Source organism: Apium graveolens, chromosome 4 (genome assembly GCF_009905375.1).
Source record: "Apium graveolens cultivar Ventura chromosome 4, ASM990537v1, whole genome shotgun sequence".
NCBI classification, from domain to species: Eukaryota; Viridiplantae; Streptophyta; class Magnoliopsida; order Apiales; family Apiaceae; genus Apium; species Apium graveolens.
In genome coordinates this window covers 94,646,302-94,668,288 of record NC_133650.1, presented here as the reverse complement: position 1 = coordinate 94,668,288, position 21,987 = coordinate 94,646,302, and the positions used below count along the sequence as shown (strand labels likewise).

The 21,987-nt window shown below is 34.6% G+C and overlaps 1 protein-coding gene and 1 long non-coding RNA gene across 2 annotated transcripts; both read right to left on the bottom strand.

Moving 5' to 3' along the window:
• Nucleotides 1–501: 501 nt before the first annotated feature.
• Nucleotides 502–8,624, bottom strand: LOC141718385 (putative ubiquitin conjugation factor E4). Its single transcript, XM_074520767.1, has 16 exons — nucleotides 7,319–8,624; nucleotides 6,429–6,633; nucleotides 6,005–6,156; nucleotides 5,641–5,899; nucleotides 5,348–5,500; nucleotides 4,656–4,859; nucleotides 4,433–4,545; nucleotides 4,211–4,325; nucleotides 3,733–3,822; nucleotides 3,452–3,655; nucleotides 3,136–3,231; nucleotides 2,894–3,016; nucleotides 2,009–2,101; nucleotides 1,459–1,623; nucleotides 963–1,052; nucleotides 502–886 (listed from the first exon to the last, which is right to left on the bottom strand). The coding sequence occupies exons 1-16, from the start codon at nucleotides 8,164–8,166 to the stop codon at nucleotides 707–709; spliced, it is 3,090 nt and encodes a 1,029-aa protein (XP_074376868.1). The 5' UTR covers nucleotides 8,167–8,624; the 3' UTR covers nucleotides 502–706.
• Nucleotides 8,625–9,279: 655 nt separating this feature from the next.
• LOC141717388 (uncharacterized) lies at nucleotides 9,280–10,038 on the bottom strand. The gene is made up of 3 exons (XR_012573625.1): nucleotides 9,924–10,038; nucleotides 9,735–9,809; nucleotides 9,280–9,480 (listed from the first exon to the last, which is right to left on the bottom strand). It is a non-coding gene; the product is annotated as an uncharacterized LOC141717388 (long non-coding RNA).
• Nucleotides 10,039–21,987: the final 11,949 nt, after the last annotated feature.

Sequence of the window (21,987 nt, the reverse complement as noted above, 5' to 3'; positions counted from 1 at the left end):
GATATTACGCTTCACAAACTAGCTATAGCCTTGCATGTGACAGACCATTAATTTCGTTTCATCATCCAACGCTGTCAGTTTTTTCAAGGGTAAGTTTGTGTTTTTAAAATAAATTATAATTTTATTACAAATACTAATGTACTTGGCGTAACCAACACCTCCTCTGTTACTTCCACTTCACCACAATCCCTCCAACACCTCTGCTACTTCCCTCTTTTTCGATCAAATCTCATCCCCCCCCCCCCCAAAAGCCTTCAACATCCACCCAAAACATCTCTCAAACATCTATATCCACAAAAACGCAAGTAATTTATATTATTTTCAAATTTTTATTTAGGGTTTTATTTTTGGGGTTCGTATGAATACGATATAGGTATGGGTGTATAGATCCTTGAATTTATAGGTCATTTGGTAGTGATTTGTGCCACAGCAACCATAGTGATCCTCAGAACCGGTGTTGCAGCAAAATGCAAATGCTATACTAATAAATAAGGCCCAACAACTCAAGAAGTGGTTTCTGAAAACTCTAAGTCTCAAGTTTTTTTTTGCGAAAACTCAAGTCTCAAGTTAATTACATGTTCAAAAAAATATACTCAAAAGATATGATACTGAGTGCTATTCATCACTAATAATGTATTGAGCCAATAATTTGGAGAGATGGAAGCAATCTAATGTGTACAATTACTACATCTTCCAATACCATTTCCTATTCTATCAAAGGCGAATCATCAGTGGTTTGGATTGTAGCCTTGGTGCTCTGCATGCTCAAATTGTCACCATGCTGTTTCAGTTCCCTAGACCTTAGGAACTCGTCAATTTGTGCCTTGAGTTCTGTGTCAGGAATCAGCATGTCGGCAGTAAGGTGGGAACGATTGAAGGGATCAGTCTGCAAATTATAGAATTGGATTAATCTCATACCTTCATTTATTAAGCCAAGGAAATTAAAGGAAAAAGAATCATACACTATCACTTAAAAGATGCCTCTGAATAACAGGTCGGTCCACAGTAATCCTTGAAGATGGTAAAATAACCGGGTCTTGCATTAGGGTGTACTGCATAAGAAAAAAAATCCCGTCAGACCTTTGCAATTAACAAACTTAAACATAACATAATATCTTGTGATAAAAGCTCTTCTATGGTATCACTGTCTCCTATAGTCGAACCAAGTCTAATGTACTTGAACAATATGAGCATATCATAGTGAGCTGCAACGTTGACTAGAACATGTCAAATACCACGTCACTGCCTTTGAAGGGCAGAGCCGCAGAGAGACCAAACGGAATTCCAAGCATACTGGCTAGCTCAATAGTTGTCATTGCTCTTTAAGAGTGGAAGCATGACAAAGTTTGGAATTTTGCAAGTCTCTCCTTAAAATACTAAACACGCGTAGATCGACTAATACATTATCATTTTAAGTTTAAATTACCTCAGAACTCAATTTTATAGCACAAAACTTACTTGTATTGGGTCCAGGAATTCATCTGGAATCTCCCCAAGTGCAGCTTCAGCATCCAGCGCCTCTGAAGCTGCAACTTTTGCTTTATTTCCAAGCTCAACAAACTCTTGTATGACCCTCATGTCTTCACCAATCCTCTGAAGGACACTCGTGGCAGCACTAAACAACTATAGCAACATAGTAATTAGTTAATTTTCACTATATCCTCAAGATGAATAGCATACAATAAATATTATGAAATGAGAAAAATATGATATTTGTTTCCAAGTAAAATGACTGTAACTACAGTAAGAGAAATGGCATGCAATAAATTTTATGACATAAGAAAAATATGATATTTGTTTCCAAGTTAAATGACTGTAACTACAGTAATTAATGAGAATTTGAATGTGAACATCTAACAACAATTAAAAATCACAATTTCTAAACATTAACAAAGGTTGAATCCTATATGTAATCAGTCGACATCCCCTATTCCCGACAAAAAAGAACTTGTTTTATATAGACTTTTTAAAAAAATTAGAAATTTAAAAAAGTAAAAAAGGGAAGTACCTGTTCATTATAAGAGCGACCATCTTTTGTGATTGCAGATGGGAATATATTGTGTTTGTCTCCCCTTGCCAGATGGACATATATGTTGACAATCTGAGAAATGAACAAAAAGTTGAGCAGAGTAAGCATAGAGTTCCCCTGATAATGCCAAAGATAAAGAATATAAACTTGTAAAATTGAAGGGTTATTTGTACAGAAAAATATCAGCTACACTGACCACAATAACAGTCAACCCACGCTTAAATCTGAATTTTGACATCCTACGGCCTATTCAGAAACTTACATCATTTGTGAGCATTACTATCACGAATACGACTAGTCAATGCCAAAGTACTTGGGCTCCAAGAATCTCAAAGCCCGACTTTTCCTCGTCTAGTCGACGCGAAGGTCCACCTAGAGTCTCAAAGCCCAACTTGGGGCCTTGATAACCATGATTGTGGTGTACCATGACCTGATCAAACCAATGAACCAATGGCCGATCCAACCAAATATAACAGTACAGAAGAAAGAGATGAAGATGAAAATGATATTAAGACGGATAATAATTGCTTGGACATGTTTGATATTCAGAATATGGATGTTACTATTCAGCAACTATGGTTATTTTGAACTTACTATCCTAGTACTTTAAATTTAAATTATGGAACTGATGCACTTAGTTATATCATATATTAAATCTGGTACGTAAATGTATAATGAACACTATGTCGACTTTATACGACTTGGCGCCGTGATAAACATGTTTGTGAGCAATAGTTGTTTCTAATGTTATGTAATTATCTGGCTTCTAGTAGGAGTTGGGAAATTTATCTCTTTCTTACTTGGTTGTAAATAAAATTGAACCTAATCAAAAAGTGCAAGAGGGGAAATGGTTTATACGCCAACCTGCTTTAGCAAATGTTTGGGGCGAAATTCATATTTCTCGGGATCTTTTAAGCTAAGAGACTTTCTTTGGGGCCCAACCAGTTGTAAAAGGAAGTAATTCAGCATACTGGCCACTCTTTCGACCTGCAGGAAATTATAAATAAATAACAAATACAATAAAGCTAATATGGTGATAATTGTCATATACTCGTATGCTTTACATGTAGTGTTTAAAAAACAATGAACCAAATTTGAAGAGATACCATCTCTGGAAGCAAAAAGGGGGCTGTAATCTGCTCTGAAGTAAATGCCAGCATCGTAACATCCTCATTTGCCAGTTTCATGTCAATCCGAATGATCTAAGAAACAAAGAACAATCTTTAAGAAGAGAAACTGCAAAATAGTGCTAATGCTGACATTCCAGGTTTTTATATTTTGACACTATGATTTGTAAGAAAAGACCAAGTCAAGTAAATTTGAGAAATAAACAAATTAGCCTTATAATAAGTCCTGGAGTAGACGTTAACATGAAAACACAGTTGAACTTGAAGATGAAGAAAAGAAATCTACGACACCAACATTTTCTTGAGAATGGAATAATCGAGTTCTCTCCTGTCTCTCTTGAGCTGGTCTTCGCTCCCATTCAACTGTATTTGACATTTCAGCTTCGATTTCCTTGAGTTCTAGAATTTTGTTCAGACTTTCATCAAGGAGAAAAATGCTATCATTAATCAAAAAGTTTAGGAAATTTAAATATACACCCTTCTCCTCCTCTTTCGCAATCTGCAGTAGCATAAAGATGTCAGACACAGGCAGTAAAAATTATTTGATGAAGAAAACATATATGTTATGAATTCTACCTGTCTCCATGCATTGCGATGACTGGGAACCTGCCATAGGTATTCAAGAAGCTCGGCAATATTGTGACGAATATTAAACTTGTCATAAAACTGCAAATAATACATAGAGACTAATTAGCCATATGATGTTAATCTGCCTATTCATAAATTTAATATTAAGTTTTCACAAAAAGAATCACTACAAGCTAACAAGCTATGATTAAATGATTGTCCAAGGGTAAAAATCAATGACCACTAGCGTGAATGTCCATTCCTGAACATTTATCGCCAGCCTCAAGTTTGTTTGTACAAAGACATTTTGACAATCAAAGCATGCATCTGGGAATCGAAGAAGATTGATTATTCAGACTCACATTTCGAGACGTCCAAAAAGGTATTGACAATAACAAATAAAAAGAAAAAGAGAAGGATAAACAAAGGTAGAAAAGCTAACAAGATTACAGTTCTTGAGGATAAACATATAATATAGTGGTCATACCTGGGTATGTGAGCCTGTAAACTCAATGTCAACATACACCTTCAAAAGATTTTTCACCAGATATTCAAGAGATAACTGATGTCCTTCAAAAAGCGTAGATGTAGCAGACGACCCACTGGAAAACAATTAAATTAAATGCAGCATGTTAAAACATATTGCACAAGAATATGTGAAAGAAACTCATATCTAACTTTTTGATTTATGGTAAATTTGTCAAATAACCTTCTACGAGGCATCCAGCAGTTCAGAACTTCCACCATCTTTGCTCTTAGGTATGGGTTTCTGATGTATTCTGGACTTCCCATGAACATGATTATGAAGTTCATGAAATCATCCTGTCAAGGATGGAAAACAAAGAAGAGAAGAAATTTCTCACACCATGAAGAAGAACATATTAAGCCATTACACATTTAGATAAGCATGTAGATAGAACTTCGATTTATACCAGCATTGCACCATCCAAAGCCTTCGGAATTCGAGAAGCAAAAATAAGGAACTCCATGACATCTTCAACGAAGTGCTCGGGCATAGAAGCAAATTCCCTAGGACAAGTTGAGGGCAATGGCATTTTAAAGCCACCAACAAGCCGCACAAGCCAAACAACCATCAAGCGGTAGAAGGACAAAGCTTGTTGAATAAAACCTCCATCCTGAAATTACCAGATCAAACTAATGTCATCAACTCCACTAATCAATGCAATCAAATTTACAGAGTTATGCCTTTATTAGCAGCAGAAGAGTGAGGCTGGGTTCTAGTCTGTGTTTTGGTGTTAGTAAAAGCTGTAGTTCAGCATAGTAACTTCTGCTGTTCTGCATGGTGGTTACTCAATCACAAGACATGACGTCAAATGCAGACTTTAAGTTATTTGTGATATAATTCAGAAAACACATAATTTCTGTATCAAGTCTTAAAATTTGATGAAATACTTTCAGGTTGGTAAGACCATGATCTGGATTCTCCAAGGTTACATGATTCATTCATTTGCTTAAAATCTAAACAAAAAAAACTTATGAGTCTATACATATGTATGTGTTATCTTCACTTGTGCTTTCAATTGGGCATTTTCACTTAAATCACCTAACATTATGTATAAACACTCTAGCACTGGGAAAATGAGGAAGTGGAGATATGTAATACCCTAAGTATCTGAGCTTCGTAACATAATTTCTCCTGCGAATAAAGCTCTAGCTCCTTCTCAAGGCGTGCAACGTTCTGATTTAGCTGAGGAGAAGGTGCTTGCTCCTGCATCGCTTTCAAAGAGGCTAGACTGTCTTCACTCCTTTGGATATCCTGAACGTAATTTGAACTAGTGAGCTTAAATGTGAAGCATCACCCAAACAAAGGACAGTACATTGAAGTCATTACTAATAAAACATAAGGTTGCTGGAAAAAAATGGACTATTCCTTTCATGAAGGTTTCCACGGAATACCTGCACAAGATGCTTGAAATCAGAAAATCCTTTTATCAGTCCTAAGTTTAGGACTCTTGCAGTCATAAAGAAGCATTCACAAATAAATGGGTATTTAGCTGAACCACCCAAAGAACTGCCAGAACTGCTTGCTTCTTGAGATTGTAGCAACCGATTCTCACCATCAATATTAGTACCATTGGCATCACCTTTACCGGGATTATTTTTTATGAACCACTCGGCAACTTCTTCAGATGAAGCATGCAAAGCGGTTAATTCTCTGAAAATGATAGAATTGTAAACATTTTAGAAACAATGTAAAAATGCAACAAATTTATACGTAAAGAAAACTCCAATATGTGTATGCTTGAAAAAACTCTCGAACCTTAAGTCCAACCGACTGCTGTTGAATACATAGTTAGGATCAATCTTGTCTCTTTTTGTCAAATTTGCATCTAGAAATGGCTCACAAAGGCGAAGCATAACAGCGCTGAGATTCACGAACATGCCCGAACTTGCACAAGATATTGGATCAACCTAGGAACAAATCACAATTAGGGTTAGGCTACTTCAGATTAAAGGTATACTCTTTTTCGTTTCTTTTTTTCTTTTGAAGGGAAGGTTATACTCTAAATACAAGACAGTTTTAATAGACAGTCTCAGACCAGGTTTATATGTACCCAATACCCCATCCCATATGAACAACAATCAGCGTCTGGTGTGCCGCCTGATGCATTGCATGAACTCTTGGAAATACAAATCTATCTACACTATATCCGGAACAACTTAATATTCAGAAACATAATTACCTGTATATGAGCCCTTGATTTGTTTTTGTTAATGACCTCCGCAAGGTATTGTAGAACATTTTCACGTGTGTTTGTATTCTTTAGAAGACACATCAGAACTTCAGACAGACCATCATATAAGTTATTCATGACAGTTCTGATTGTGGAGAATGAAGACAAAAGATCCGCTGGACGACGCGTAGATGCCTCCGCAAAGCACTGTTGGCTGATATTTGAGTAAACAAATCATAGTTTAGCAAAGTTGTCACTGGATCAGTTATTTTAATGGAAAGCAACAAAAAATATATATATAAAAATACATTTAAAAGATGGAGCTAGGGTTATAAAACGGCTACCAATAATCGCAGAAATAAAATATAACGGATGGCACCCATAAATACAGTTGCTAAAAGCATATCTTCTCTTATATATACAATAAAAGATATAATGACAGATATAATACATCTTTAACAAAGACTAATCTGAGTTCCCATCACCACGAAAAGGAAAAGCAAGATTTGCCATTATTAGTTTTTAGATTTCCACGACTTGTGATTAATAAAATCATTAATTATAAAAAAGACAAGATCAATCAAATGTCTCAAAAATCTACACAGGTTTTAAACAGAAAAGAATGGCCCCAGCCTATCCTGTCAGAAACCAAATTCAGTAAAGAAACAAAATTTTGAAGGAAAATCACAATTATCTTGGAAACACGGCACATATCTGCCTAATACACACATTATAGCTTCAGACAGATACGAAGTACATATTTTACATTCAATTATAAAATGGTACATTTTAAAGAGCAAACAAGGCTAACCATTATTAATAATGCAGTGTAAAAGTAATATATTTATAAACAGAAAAAGCCAACAATGTATTGAGAAGTACAGAAATCAAAGACTCACCCAACATCAGGCTGACTCCTGAATATGGTTTGATCAGGCAGGGCGCTAACATGGAAAAACGGGCCCAATATGCTCGTCATCTCGATCACACGCCCATTCAAATAGGCACCCTTTGGAATCCACCAATGATGGCTAACCAAAGATTTGGCCCCGGACGGAGTATTAACCAGATACAACAAAGCCCTCAATGGCTGCTGAAAGTTCCCAAGAGCAGAAACCGTAAGCACACTTCCCCTCAAATCCTCATACAACTGCTTCAAAATAGGGTCCACGCTATCAAAATCCGAATCCTTAATAAACTCATCCAAAAACCCCGGTGGACACGACACTCCCGCCACACTACTACTACCTCCAAACCCATCAACCGAACTCGAAACCTCCGAAAAAATCAACGGCAACAACTGAGACACACTTGTCTTATTGGAACCACTAGTATTATCCCAATTCGGGAACATATCAGGGTTCCCTAAGTGAATCCTACAATACGAAACCGCCAATTTTTTAGCCTGCTTTATAACCGCAACCATATCATCCCTCAAATTCTTATCTTTCATCGATAAAACCTTCTTCCCCTCATCATAAGCACGACGATAACAACCTAACAAATAACTAAAAGGCGGTTCAGCGGCAACAAAATTCCCCGACAAGCGATCAATCAAAACCCTCTCCATTAAATCACGAGATAATTTCAAGTCCTTACCCTCACTCAAAATCTCAGCAGCCGTCATCTCCAAGTACACCACTCTCGAATCGCTCTCCATCGAATCGACAAGCGAAACAATGAAGATTTTACGAAGAATAATATCCTCGATTTCAGCTGGCGATCTTTGAGGCTTTGAAGTCGCCATAACTCAACCAAATATATATAAATACACACAAATATAAAAATATACACACAAACAAGTAGGGTATAAATCGAGATCGTAATTGAAGAAATCAGCGAATTAGGGTTAATAAAAGAGTGTCGATTATTAATAATTAAAGAGCCTTGACGACAACACCTGTAGCAGATTGTGGTTGAGTGTGCTTAGCAAACGACGTCGTATTGGCAGAAAAGCAAGTCATCTTGTTCGTGCAATTGAAAACTCACTCGCATATATTCAATAATGAACTGCTGTGTAAATAAATTTTTAATATGAGAAACCTAGCCTGCAATCTATATATATAAGAAAAATTGCAGAGAAACAAACTTCCAGAATTATAAAATTTACGCCTTGCTAATATAATTTTATTTTTTTCCAAGTTATTGACGACTTTATATTCAGGTCTCCGGCTGTATTGACGACTTTAAATTCTACACTCCCAAGAACAACGAATACAAGTAGAATTAGGCAGGGTCTTCTTGCCTTGTGTTTTGGGGCTAAATAATGTTGTTGTGTGTATTTAAAAATATCAATAAAACTAGGTAAAAAAACCGCGCTTCGCGCGGTGCAAAAAAATATTTTAAATTATAAATTTAATATTACACACAATTTACAGTTAGGAAAAAAGTCTTTTTTAATTTTTTTTTATTACTATTCGTTAACCTCAATATACAAAAGAAAAGACAATTTTTTTCTCACTATTCAGCCCTTGAAATAATTTGTTTTTTTAACAAAAATATGCTAAAAATAATTTTCGATTATATTCATCGATTGGAACATTTCCATGAGACTCATTAGGAACATTTTCACGAGACTATTGAAACAATTGTTCAGAAATTTTTAGGTTCAAAAAAACACTTTCTGCCTACATGGAAGCTATGTCATTAAATTAGTAGTTATTATAATTAAATATTTTAGATGCACCCTCTCATATAAGGAAATGAAAACATACTCTTAAGTCTAAACAAAAGATAGGGGATCAACTACTAATCTGTCGAGCAAATAATTTGATACAAATGCTAGCCCTGGAATAACAATTTACATTCACACAATAATTAAATGTGCATGGAAGCAGAAATCTTGACACAGACTATGTAGTGTAAAAATGAAAGAATATTTTAAAAAATATGAACAATTAATCAAGATACAAGAAAAAATGGCCGCCAAAAATTTACTCTCAAGATATGTTCCTGTTATCAATGTTCCTGTTATTAATTACAGTCCACGATTTTCAGATTTCCACCAACTCCGTCTAGGAACGTAGAGAGTTGGCATACCCTCCCAGTCCTTATTCCAGTCCTGATTATAAAAAGAAGTGGAAATTTAGAAAAGGAGAGAAATTAAGCCAACACATATGGTGCTGAAATTCAGTTTTTCACTTTGAATATAAGAATATAATCTAGTGCAAACAAACTTCTGAATTTACATTCATAAAGTACTATACCATAATTTTGAAACATTGAGTGTTTCACTCTTCAACTTATGACGTAACTAAACGGTTCTTTTTAAAATACAAACAAGTTGCAATATTTATCAACAGGTGAAAAGCATACCCCAATTGCATCAGTCAAACTACTAAAATCAAAACTGAATCCTTTCTATGGTTGAATCCAGGGAAGACCATTGCTCTGCAAACATTCCAGATTCACAATTAATTGGAAATACTTGAATATAGTAACATAACACAATAAAAGAGGATGAAGGCGAAGATAAGATTAAGAGCGATAAAACACGGTAACAACCATTCATCCTTTGGGTCTTTCTGCACCATCTTTAATTCATAGGCAGCTTTAAATCCATTTGTTGTCACCAACCCTGCAACCAGTTAAGAGCTTCCATTAAACCTGGGTTCCATCTGGATACTTTAATTAATCACTTTTGTTCTAAAAAGCATAAAAAGAAACTTGATCTAAACAACAAATTACTTTGTAAAAGTTATGAAATTGTGGTGAGGGAAAGACAATGAGATGATTAAGATTACCCAATTTTGAGGAGGTATATAAGAAACCTCTGCCGGTGTTTATCACATTATAAATATTGTAATGATTTTTCAACAGTAGTGAAAACTGTTTGTCAGATGCCGAAAGTCACTGAGGCATATCGTGAACATGATATTATTTCTCTAATTCCAATAGTCTCCCGCATTCTAGAGGGTCTTACAGAAGATTTTACATATCATTTTTATCTCGCTGATTAGAGAAAATTTAGTAAAAAGTTTTATACCACTTGTAACTGGACTTGTTTATACTTCAACACCTGGGGCACCAAAATCCTAAATTCCTAACCTTGGGTGTTTCTGTAAAAAAGTCAAACCACTGGTGGCAAATGTGAGGTTGAGGTTTTCAATACCATAACGACATGTAATATCCTTAAGCAATAAAGCATTTCACATTACACAATCTAAATCATATTAGTACATCTAATTGATATTGATTGATAATCGATAACCATGACAAATCAATACTAAAACTAAGAACAAAAAAAGAAAATAAGAGAGTTACAATCATCTTACTTATGTAATATAAAACAATGTGATATTAACCGGTTCCTTGAATTTCAAAGCCAGCTTCTTCAAGAAACCCGCGTTATCTTCACCATTATACATAATTGGGACATATTTCTTGCTCAATTTTTAAATATCTGGTGTGCCTACTTGCTTGAAGTTATATCAACCAATTGAGCATTAACATCTTCTGCTAATTTTTCATAAGCATTATTTACAGTCTTAGTACCCCAAGGCTTAGAATCACCAAAAAACTGAGATAAGATCAACGGGACTGCAAAAATCGCTGCACCACCAACAATCTCAGCTGCATTGTCTGCTTAAAAAACATTTAAACCAAGTACTTATTTTTTTCCGGCAACTGAAAAAGTACTATGACATACTATAGACAGATAATAACACGGGTCATATAACCACAAATTCAGAAATCTTCTACATAATATCTAATTGTTAGCTAAAAAATGAAAAAAATTCTATTTGACTCCAGGATGAGGTTTCCAGAAAAAGATTATAAATTTGAATGTAATAATTAATTTATTGTAGGTTTTTTATAATTATTTAGACAACCTACTTGTATGGTATTGTCATTTAGTTCTAGAGTGTTTAGTTTGAGCATGCGCATCCAACTCTTTTTCTCCTGGGTATGTCCTGCAGATTTGTACCTCTTTTCTTAATATAGTTATTCACTTGGCCAAAAATAAATTATGTAAATTATAAAATAACAAAACCAGTCTTAAAGAAATTATATATGTAATTAATAAAGTTATTTTCACCTCTATGTTACCTATATGATGAGAGACAAGAATATATTTCTCCGTTAAATTTTATCTTAAAAGCCTAATACCGAACCTGCAACCACACGCCAAGTACGAGAAATAAAGTTAACGGCAGTATTCTGTATTTTGGATTCAAGCAATATTTCACAAACTGAATTAACTGATGCAAAAAAACAATAACACATAAAATTATAAAAAAATGAAGCATAAAAATGTAAACATATACTGACGTGGGTATGATATAAGGTTAATAATAAAAAAGAACCTGATTGTAAAGTCTCCAGGAGCAACAGTTTAGTACTTCCATTCTGATTTGTATCTCTGAAGTCCAAAAAAGTTTAGCATTACAAAGTAGGACTTTTTTTTTAGGAGTAACATAACTAAAACACATGAAATTACCTTTCAATCTGGACTTTTATCAAATATCTGGGTTGCACTTCAAATTTTAATAGTAATTGGACATCCGTGGACGCACCTCTGCCCTGTTTCCCACGTGATATAATATCTGGAAAAGGAGTTTTGGAGGAGGTAAAAGATGATTTGCCATGAACAATCTGTAGTTAGACTTGAAGAAAATAATGTGAGCATATATAATTGTGTGTATGTATATGATGAGTCAGACGAGAAGATGAAAAGGCTAAACTAAATATAATTAATTGACTGCTGATATTTCCAGTAACGGACGGACTACCAGATTGGCAGAGAAGAGAATATAGGCAGACGTCAATAGGCTAGGCCAATAAAACCGTGACTCGGCGAAGGTTTGAGATTGAGAGAACAGGAAAATAGAATGGACGTTTCTAGCAACGCCACGTAGGACACCTGAGATCCTACTTTATATGGATATATAGATTATATTTGTTTTGGGCTAAATAGTCATACTTTATAATTTATAACTGCTGCAATACACAGATTTTCTATGTAATATAATTTTTTAATTTAATTTGTATTAATTACAAGTTTTAAAATATAAATTTTGTTGATTTAAATATTTAATGAAATAATTTGGTACAAAAAAATATGTATTTTAGGTGAAAAAGTTAATTAGTTATTTATTATCAAATATAATATTATTATTTTATTTTATCAAATAAAATATATTTCGGAGACTCCACCTACTGAGAGTGACATGTAAATCGGACTCTTGACATAACATTGAGGAGTCTTTTGGTTCACGCTAAAAGTATCACATATGAGTTTTGATCATTCCAAATCCTCAATATTCTGAAATCCAATCCTCCAAACTCATATCTCAAACTCCCAATGTATGAGTTTTTGATACCCTAATGGGTATGAAACATGGGTACGAAAAATCAAATATATTTTTCATTTTGTATATAATTCTATGTAAATATTTAATACAAAATTAAATCGATAAATCAAAATTAAATCGATACAGAGGCATAGTTGTTACTTTTGTTGACACCTATCTTTCCATTCCTATTCTTCTTTTTTCTTTACCGTTCATTCATTTTTTATTCATTTGCTGGTGTTTTGATGACTGGACTAACTTCAGAATTTTTCTTACATTCAGTGTTGAGAGTAAGATAGTATACCCGTTGCTTTTGTCTCTGTATTCAGGCAAGTGTACAAACTCACTTGTTATTATGTCTTTACATTGAATCATGGAACCGATAATGCGATGTAAAATCAATTATCCAAGAATCATAGCTTTCTTATTAATACCCTTGTGATTTACTCCTTATACTAGATAAAATTCATTCCTTTTCCTTTAATCTTGATGTCTTAACGCATTACTCTACTAAACAGAATCCTAACTCTTGATTCCTTATCACCGATATTAAAAAAGATGAATCATGTTCCTTGTGAATGACAAACATTGACTCAATAAAATGATCATACCTGAAAAGCTTAAAAATGAGCTACATTGACTTGATTGTAAATCAGTTGTTGTAAACTAAAATGGAAACTATGTTGACCGAGGTGCCGATTGTTTAATTTATTATTTTAATAGGCCACAAGTCTTTAGGGATCCCGTATAGTTGAGAATTGACATTGGATATGTAGGTTCAGAGCTCTGTCGTGGGCTGATCACCCAGCCTTGCTCGTAGTGCGCCGTGATAAGTTTTTAATTCTTTACTTGATAATTCATACTGTTGATATCATTGATATTTATGTTGTTATAAACATGTTCAATTTATACTATCATGACTTGATTCATTGTTGAATTTATATACACTTACTGGACTTTATGCTCAATTCCCTTTCTTTAACTTTTTAGTGAAATCCGAATATGGTGAGAGTCATCTAAACCGCTCGTAAGAAGACTTGTGGGTGATGAAGTGAGTATAGGAGGAAGTTTGAGATGTAGTGATTCAGGGATAGAAGTGGAATGGGAGGAACCAAGAACGAAAATCTTTTGGTGTGTAATAATCACTTAATGGTTTTGAACTTGGTTGTAAAATAACTTAGTAGATGTATTGTTCAGACTCGAACCTGCAGTGTTCCTGGCATGGGAACTTATTATATAGCTTTTCTTAGCTTATGTTATTGTTTTTACATGCTTAGTATAAAAATTCAGTTATGTTTTCTGTTAGGTCACACAACACTATAGAAGGGGGTTGAATATAGTGTTTATACAATCAAATCGATTTAGAACATAAAGTATGTAACAGTAATCAAGTTTATTCAATATAATAAACTCTGTTACAAAGTAGGTTAAACTACTCTCTCAGTGATGAACAATATCACTAAGAGCTGCTAGGTTACAATGAATAATCTTCTCGTGAATGATAACACTTATAGTGTAAAACCTAAGCTGTGTTTATATAGTATACAGTTACAAGATATCTTCTAATTGATATGAAATATATCTTTTCCTAAAATATATCAATCAAATATTATCTTCTGTAGTCCTATAGCTGTCCAACTCTCCATGCATATCTTTATTTGTTTAATCCAGATCCTCTCCTGTAAATCAGCCGCATTCCTTATCTGAAGCCTTCCCGCACTTAAGTCCTGATATATCTTCTGACGCCTTAAGTTCTGATATAAGTTCTGACTTCAGTAAGTTCTGATTTCCAGTAAGTCCTGATATTAAGTTCTGAAACTAAATACCACAGATTAGACATGACATCACAAATATATTTAACAATCTCCCCCAACTTGTAAATTATGAAAAATATACAAGTTAATAGATTTGATGATGTCAAAAACATTTAAGTACAAATGCAATGAGAGTTTATTTAGACAACTAACTATAACTTACAGTACATGTAGCTTTACCAATTTTACTGGATCAATCTGAATCCAAAGTTATTCCTTGTAAAGTCTTTTACCAGCCTGTCTTCAGCTTTTTTTAGAACTTCAACTAACTGTGCTTTGACTTGCATCAACTCTCCATCTTCATTGTCACCAATCTGATAAATGGTTGTTCTGAGTGCATGAATTGATGTTCTTTCAAGACCATCTCCAAGTCTGATAACTCTAGGATGTGAAGAGTCTTCATTGTAACATAAGCATTTTCCTTTCAGAATTACTTCTGCCTTAGTAGAATTCTTCCTCATAGGAATTTCTCTTCCATCAACTTCAGTTATTTTTGGAATGTATTGAGAAGCTTTTGCACCAGAGATTCTGAGAAGATCTCTTATAGCCTTCAATATGTAATCTGACCATCTTCTTGTAACATCATATTTTACTTCCAGAAGATAGTGAATATGTTGAAGCTCTTTGAAAGACTTCTTTAGCACATCAGTATTAGCTAGTCAATAAGTTATGCCATCATTGAGAAATAAAATTAACTTCTCTTTCAGATCTGATTTATCATGAGTATCCATGACAATTTGAGCAGATAGCACTTTATCAAGGTGCTTTTGTTTGATTTGTTCATATGGTTTGTGTGTCAAATGAAAGGATCTTTGAGAGTGACTTCTACTCCTGTTTGTATCTTTTCTTCATCAGAACCTAATCCAGCTCTATGTCTAGGTTGCTTGGCTCTCAACCCAAATGTTTCAAGTTGATTAATCATTAGATTGGTCTTAGGTTCTACTGGAGTAGCTTTGTTCCATAGCAGCTTCTTCTTATCAGCAATTGTCATCTTGCCCAAATCAACTTGAGCTCTGTCACAGGTTGATGTCTTGATGACTTGATCAGGATTTGCAGATCCTTCTGTAGCTTGTTGTTCTTCACTCTAACCAACTTGAGCTATGTTAGAGGTTGTCTTAGATTCTTCTATCATCTTTCTTCTTTTTAGATTTTCAACATTTTTATCTTCTGCAGTAGTATCATCAAAGACTTAAACCATTTTGCACACACGATTCATCAGAATTTGAGGAATCTTCATTTTCTGCTTCTTTATTGCTTCATCAATCTTTATTTTCCCTTTTGCTTTGGGATCAATTTCAACTTGTGATCTTGTCTTGGGCTTTAAAGCCTCAGGAGTTGACATTTCCTTGATCACAATGCCTTTTTCCTTAGGCCTTGGAGGTTTATTTGCATTAAAAGCTTTAGACTTAGGATTTGTCTTCTCAGCTGCAAATCTAGCTTCTTTTTTTAGAGTCTCTAAATCCATTCCAGGATTATGCTTGAGAAACAATCTTTTAGCAATTTCTTCATCAAGATTCTGAATCTTGAGATCCTTATAGTAGACAGTAGTCTCCCTTCCCTTAAGTTTCAGGGTTTGTAAAAACTTCTGAGAGTCTTGACTTCCAGACTGAATCAGAACATCAGACTTGTCATCAGAATTTGATTATAAGAACTTGTTATTAGAGTTTGTGCATTCACAGCTTCAGAATTTGAATTCTTCTGTGTAGAAGATTTGCTAGAATCAGAAATTAGTTTCTGTGAAGAAACTTTACTGCTTTACTTGCTTTGACCTTGACCTTTGCCCTTGCTAGGGTTTCCTTGGTCATCTTCAGAATCATCCTTTTTCTTCAGTGATTTGCTAATTGAGCATATGGACTTAACTACCTTCTCCCATTTTTTGGCATCATCTGGCAGGAGTAGAGAAAAAAGGAGTTCCACTGAAGATTGGATTTTATTGAGCTGTGTTTGTTGAGAGGCTTGATTCTACAAGACCTCATCCAGTTGAGCCTGTTGCTTGGTTTGAACTTGCTCAATAGCTTCCACTTTTTCATGAATTGGTCTGATAAACCTATTCTTGTCTAGTTTAAGCATCAGGTCTAGCTTATCAGCTGCTTCCTGAAGTTTATCAACCTTTTCATGAGTCTTGGAGTGTAGACCTTGAAGATTCTTAGTACTGAGAGCAGTGACTTTAAGTTGGTGCTTGAAATCAGAATTTGTCATCAACTCATTAGCTTTGGAAATATATTCTAACAGAACATGTGAGCTAGGAATGAAATCATTATCATTCCATTTCTTTCTCCATTCCACTCCTCTAAAAGTTTCCTCCTATGGAACATGAGCATCTCCTTCAACAAACTTAAGCAATGCCTCCTTCCCAAGAATTGGAGCATTAACTGGAGCACTTGCTGGAGCACTGTCTCCAGAACTTGAAAAAATCTCATCATCTTCTGATAACACCAGAGTGTGTAACTAAAGGAGATTCTGGAACAACTTCATCTGTTTCAGGTTCCAAATCCAGAATTGGAGTATTAGGAATTTCAGCAGTTATTGGAGAAACATGTGGAGTTGACACTTGTGCTGGTGGTGCTTCCAGAAACAAGACAGTTTGAATATTCAGCCTGTGAATGTCAATTTCAGGACTTAATCCTGAATCTTCAACTATAGTAGTTTCTTTGAGTGGAGAGATAGGAGGTGTGATCACTATGTCTTGAACAGTGTCTTCAGGTTGAGGTGGAGCTGGCAAAGCTTCAATGACTGTAGGTTCTGATGAGATCAGAGATTCCTGATCCCCTTCCTCAGCTTCTTTAGCATCCTTATATTGAGCTTGTGTAATTTTCATACCTGTTCTCTTCTTCTTTGATCTGGGCTTTGGTTGTGAAGGTGTTGCTTGAGCAGCATCAGAACTTGAAAGTCTTTTTCTTTTCAAAATCCCAGAACCCTCAGCTTCATTCTGTTTCTGAGGAGTTACCTTTTCAGCTTTTACCTTCTTCTGAAAAATTACCTTTTCAGCTTCTTTTGTCACAGGTTCTGATGTAGGAACCTGGATTTGATCATCCTCATCAGATTCATCCCTCAGAATAATCCTTCTTCTCCTTGGTGGAGATTTAGGCATAGAGATAGTCCTTTTAGGTCTAGAGGATGTGTCAGATTTTACAACTGGCACCTTTTGAGAAGTACCAGAGGTTGGTTTGATTTTGGATTTGAGAGGTGAGGTTCTGATAGTAGGTGCTGATGGTTGTGGTTGAGAGGATTGTGCTGGTTGAATGTAGGTTCTGATGGTAGGCTGTGGTTGAGTAGTGGAAGGATGGGTTGGTGGAGGTTGAGAAGCAGTAGGTTGTGTAGGTGCAACATCGCAATATATAGTTGTGTATGTGTGAGGATCAGAATTTACTAAGAATTGTTTGACAGATTGAGGAATTTGGAGGGGTCTTAGTAAATTCTTCTTATTATCAGCAGATAATAAGTCTGTGAAAGCCCTTTTGTGAAGTTTAAAGGGTTCAATTGTCTCACTAAAGTTTTGAGGTTCATCAGAACAACAGAAATTATATATAAGCTGACAGAATCTAGCAAAATAAACTGTGTTGCTATCTTCTATCATCCTATCACCTATAAAACCCAAAATTGCAGTAGTATAATCAAAATGAGTTTGATTAAGAAGGGCATACCCAATTTGCTGACTCATTATTGGGATAACATCAAAGTTGGAGCATTTGTTGGCAAAGGCTTTGGTAATACAGTCGAAAAAGAAGCTCCACTCCCTCTTGATGTAGGGCCTCTTCAGTTGTCCCAGCTTGGACAAAGATTTTTCATACCCAAGATTTGCCATCATATTTTGAAGAGTTGACTCCCCAACTTGTGAACTGAAAGTACAATTTTTTGGCAGATGCAAAGCTTGTCGAATAGTAGACAAGGTAACTAGATGCTCATCTTCCCCTGTTGAAAAAATAATACTTGGGGACCCATTTTCACCACCATCATCATATACCCCAGACCTCCAGAACTCCAGAATGTGTTTGCCTGAGAGAAGCTGTGGTTGGGTCAGAGCATAACCAATTTCACTTCGAGCAAGAAAATCTTGAATGAAGTGAAGTTCATAAGGAGTCTCGTCCTTGTTGAGAATAGCCATGTAGTTGTTGGGAACAAACTTGGATCCATCATTAATAAGATCCTTTGGTGCCATTTCTGTGAAAAAATATTAAGTGAAAAGTTGTGTGTTTGCAAGGTGTTTGATAAAATGCATGTAAGAAAGTCCGTCAGAAGATAGAGAAAAAGAGAGAGAGAGAGAGTAAAATAAGAGAGATTAGAAAAGAGTAAAAGTAGGTAAAAGATTATTGAAATTTTTTAACTCTAGTATTTATACTCTCCACGTGACAACGACTCTTTTTGGAAGTAGAACAAACATTTTACACCTGGAAGCATGTAAACAGTCAAAACATTATTAGTGGGCACGGTAAACGTGCAGTAATTATTGCTCACATGAGGTTACCAAAACAAACACGCAACCCATTAACCAAATGATTAGCAATGTTTTTATCTCACTTAAATATTTTCTGATAATATGACCGTTACAGCAAATATAAAAAACTAAGTCAAGTAAATAAATAATGCCACGAAAGCATCAAGATTTGCATCAGAACTTGACTATTATCAGAATTTAACGGTCATCAGAACATGGCTTCTGTACTCAAAAAGTGAATGACTATTTCTGTGATTCTTCACACAAATATTGTCTGGTTTCTTCAGAGTTTAATCATCAGAACATAATCAGAACTTGTCCTCAGAATTTATGCAAATAATGTTTAACTGTTTATATGAAACAACTTAATCACCACAGTCATTTTCATCATTCATATGGAGTGATAGTGTGTGTATGTGCAAATGATCAGATAAAGATTAAAGTCTGATAAACTTCAGTATATCTTAAAAATAAGGCATAACTAAGAAAAGTGCTTAAAATCTGTCTTTAATTTTGAAGTCTACTATAGAATAAATTTAAGCAAGTATCCACCTCAAATGTTTGTGCTCATTTTATGCATCTTTTGAAATTCTTTAGACAATGGCTTCTCAGTGTAAATGAGTTACAACTGCCATCAGAATTTATGTTGTTATCAGAATATTTCTCCAGTAATCAGAGAATGTGAAAAGTCACCAAAAAAATTAATTTGCTTTTCTAATGCATATTACTTAATACCAGCAATGCACTTGGATCTTCCCTTTCACATATTTACTCTAGATCTCAAAGGAGTACCTAATTTCAATTTTTCTTTTCTTTTATTTTCTTCAGATAAGTGAGGCTTATCAAGCATGTAGTTCATCCTTAAGATTTACTGACATCATAATTTGACAGATAAGAACCAATAATCTAGTTTGTGACTTAGTAATAAGATACACAAAGTAAATTTGACTAAGATCAAAATCAGAATTTGCTTGTGTTATTGATTTCCACATAAATAACTAATTCAGACATAGGATACATAGTTTGTTAAAGACTACTAAGTCAACATCTAACAAAATAATCCTTATTGGATTGAATAGTCACAGAACATTCAAAACACTTTCAGAGTTTATAGAATAACATCAGATAATAAGCAGTGTTTAATATGTTACAATTTAAGCACAGATTACACTGAGATAAGAAAATTTGTAAACACTGATAATAAAGTCTGATGTATGAGAACAAAAACTAAATAGATTTTGAGAAAAAACTTGAAACCATTCCAAGTTCATTTACTAGTCTTGTAAAAGTAGCTTCATATAGTGGTTTTGTGAAGATATCTGCTAATTGTTGATCTGTTGGAACAAAATGCAATTCCACTGTACCTTCCATCATATGTTCCGTTATTGTTAGTCCCTTAACAATATAGCAAGAATTACAGAAGGGGGTTGAATGGAATTCTTGAACCTTTTTCTCGAAATAAAAATGTTCAACTCGATTATAGATATATTTGTTTTGATTAGCACAATGCGGAATGTAAACTTAATTGAATCAAAACATAAGTAATTAAAAACAAGAGTCTTTAAAAACTTTCTGGTGGATTTAAACAATTCCACCAGAGATATATATATAATATATCGAGAGGACTCTGTGTGCAGGAATGCTCACAGCTGCTTACAAATTGAACTACTGAGAATACAGGAAATACTAATGATTCTGCTTATAAAGATTTCTCTGTTTTTATGTTTCTCAGCTATCTCAGTTATTTTTCTATTTGCTACACTCTTGGTTTATATAATACCAAGATTACAAAGTCAAAAAGACTGAACAAATATAAAAACTATCAGTCTTAAGCTTTGCTGCTTTTCGTCCTCTATTACCCAGTTAATGGGCTTCCACAGTGTGTTTGTATACATCTCGACGGCTGTGTGTCAGCTTTTACTGTTCAACTGCTGTTTGAATTATTCATATGATCATCCGTCGACTTTCAGAACATCCGTTGATGGTTTAATTGATCATCCGTCGACTGCTATATTAAACATCCGTTGATAGTCATTTGATCATCCGTCGATGGCTTTATTAATCATCCGTCGGTAGCTATTTTGGCACTTGACTCTATTTCACTTATGCAGAATTACAAGACATCATTTATGTACAATTAATCAACCTATTCTGCATATCTAGTTAAAGTCAACATGACTTATATGCTACTACAGATTCTATACAAAGGTGCATACATAACTGTGCTACAAACTTATTATTACATAAGCTACTCACTCGATGGATAATAAGTTAATCATCCGTCGGGACTATAATGAGTTATCCGTCGGGACTATAATTCTTATCCGTCGAGTGCTACATAATTTCACTAAGTAAAATCTACTTAGATGTTTTATTTATGAAATCATCAAGTACACAACATATGCACAACAATCTCCCCCAATTTATGTCTGCTGGAATTGTAGCCATAAATTAAGAGATACTTGATGATAATAAAACATCTTGAACATACATCTTTAAAGATAAGTAGATAAACTGAAAGTGCTTCAATTAAACAAAATGTACAAGGTTTGGCTCACAGTCAATTCAAGATGCTCCTCTAGCCTGAGCAGATTTTTCTAGTTCCTTGAAGGTCTGGATCTTCTTCCAAGCTTTCTGTTATTTTTCTCAATTTGATTCTGGAGCTGCCTGTGGAATTCCAGTTCATTAGATTCTGAGAGATCTAACTTTTCTTGTATTTCCAAGAAAGCCTCATTGCTAGAAATACTCAGTTGGTCTTCTAATCTGAAGAATCTTCTCACACCCTTGTCATCCATGAATTCCATCAGCCAGTAGGGCTTTAGATGCACTCTTCTCCCTGTATATGGGATGATTAGTGTCTTTGGGAGTGCATCTTTAGCTCTAACACTCCTCAGCTCTTCAATCTTCTTCAATACTAGTCTTCTTGCAGTTACATTGAACCCAAAGTTTTTCTTGAAGGATGAATAGACTTTAATCAACACATCTTGGCTTTCTTGAAGAATCCTGTGAAGTGGCCACTGAATCTC

Coding starts and splice junctions, on each gene's coding strand:
- LOC141718385 (XM_074520767.1), bottom strand. CDS start 8,166: ATGGCGACTTCAAAGCCTCAAAGATCGCCAGCTGAAATCGAGGATATT. Junction 5,501..5,640: donor ATTTCAAGCATCTTGTGCAG/GTATTCCGTGGA, acceptor AATTACGTTCAG/GATATCCAAAGGAGTGAAGA. Junction 3,232..3,451: donor TATTCCATTCTCAAGAAAAT/GTTGGTGTCGTA, acceptor TTTGTTTCTTAG/ATCATTCGGATTGACATGAA.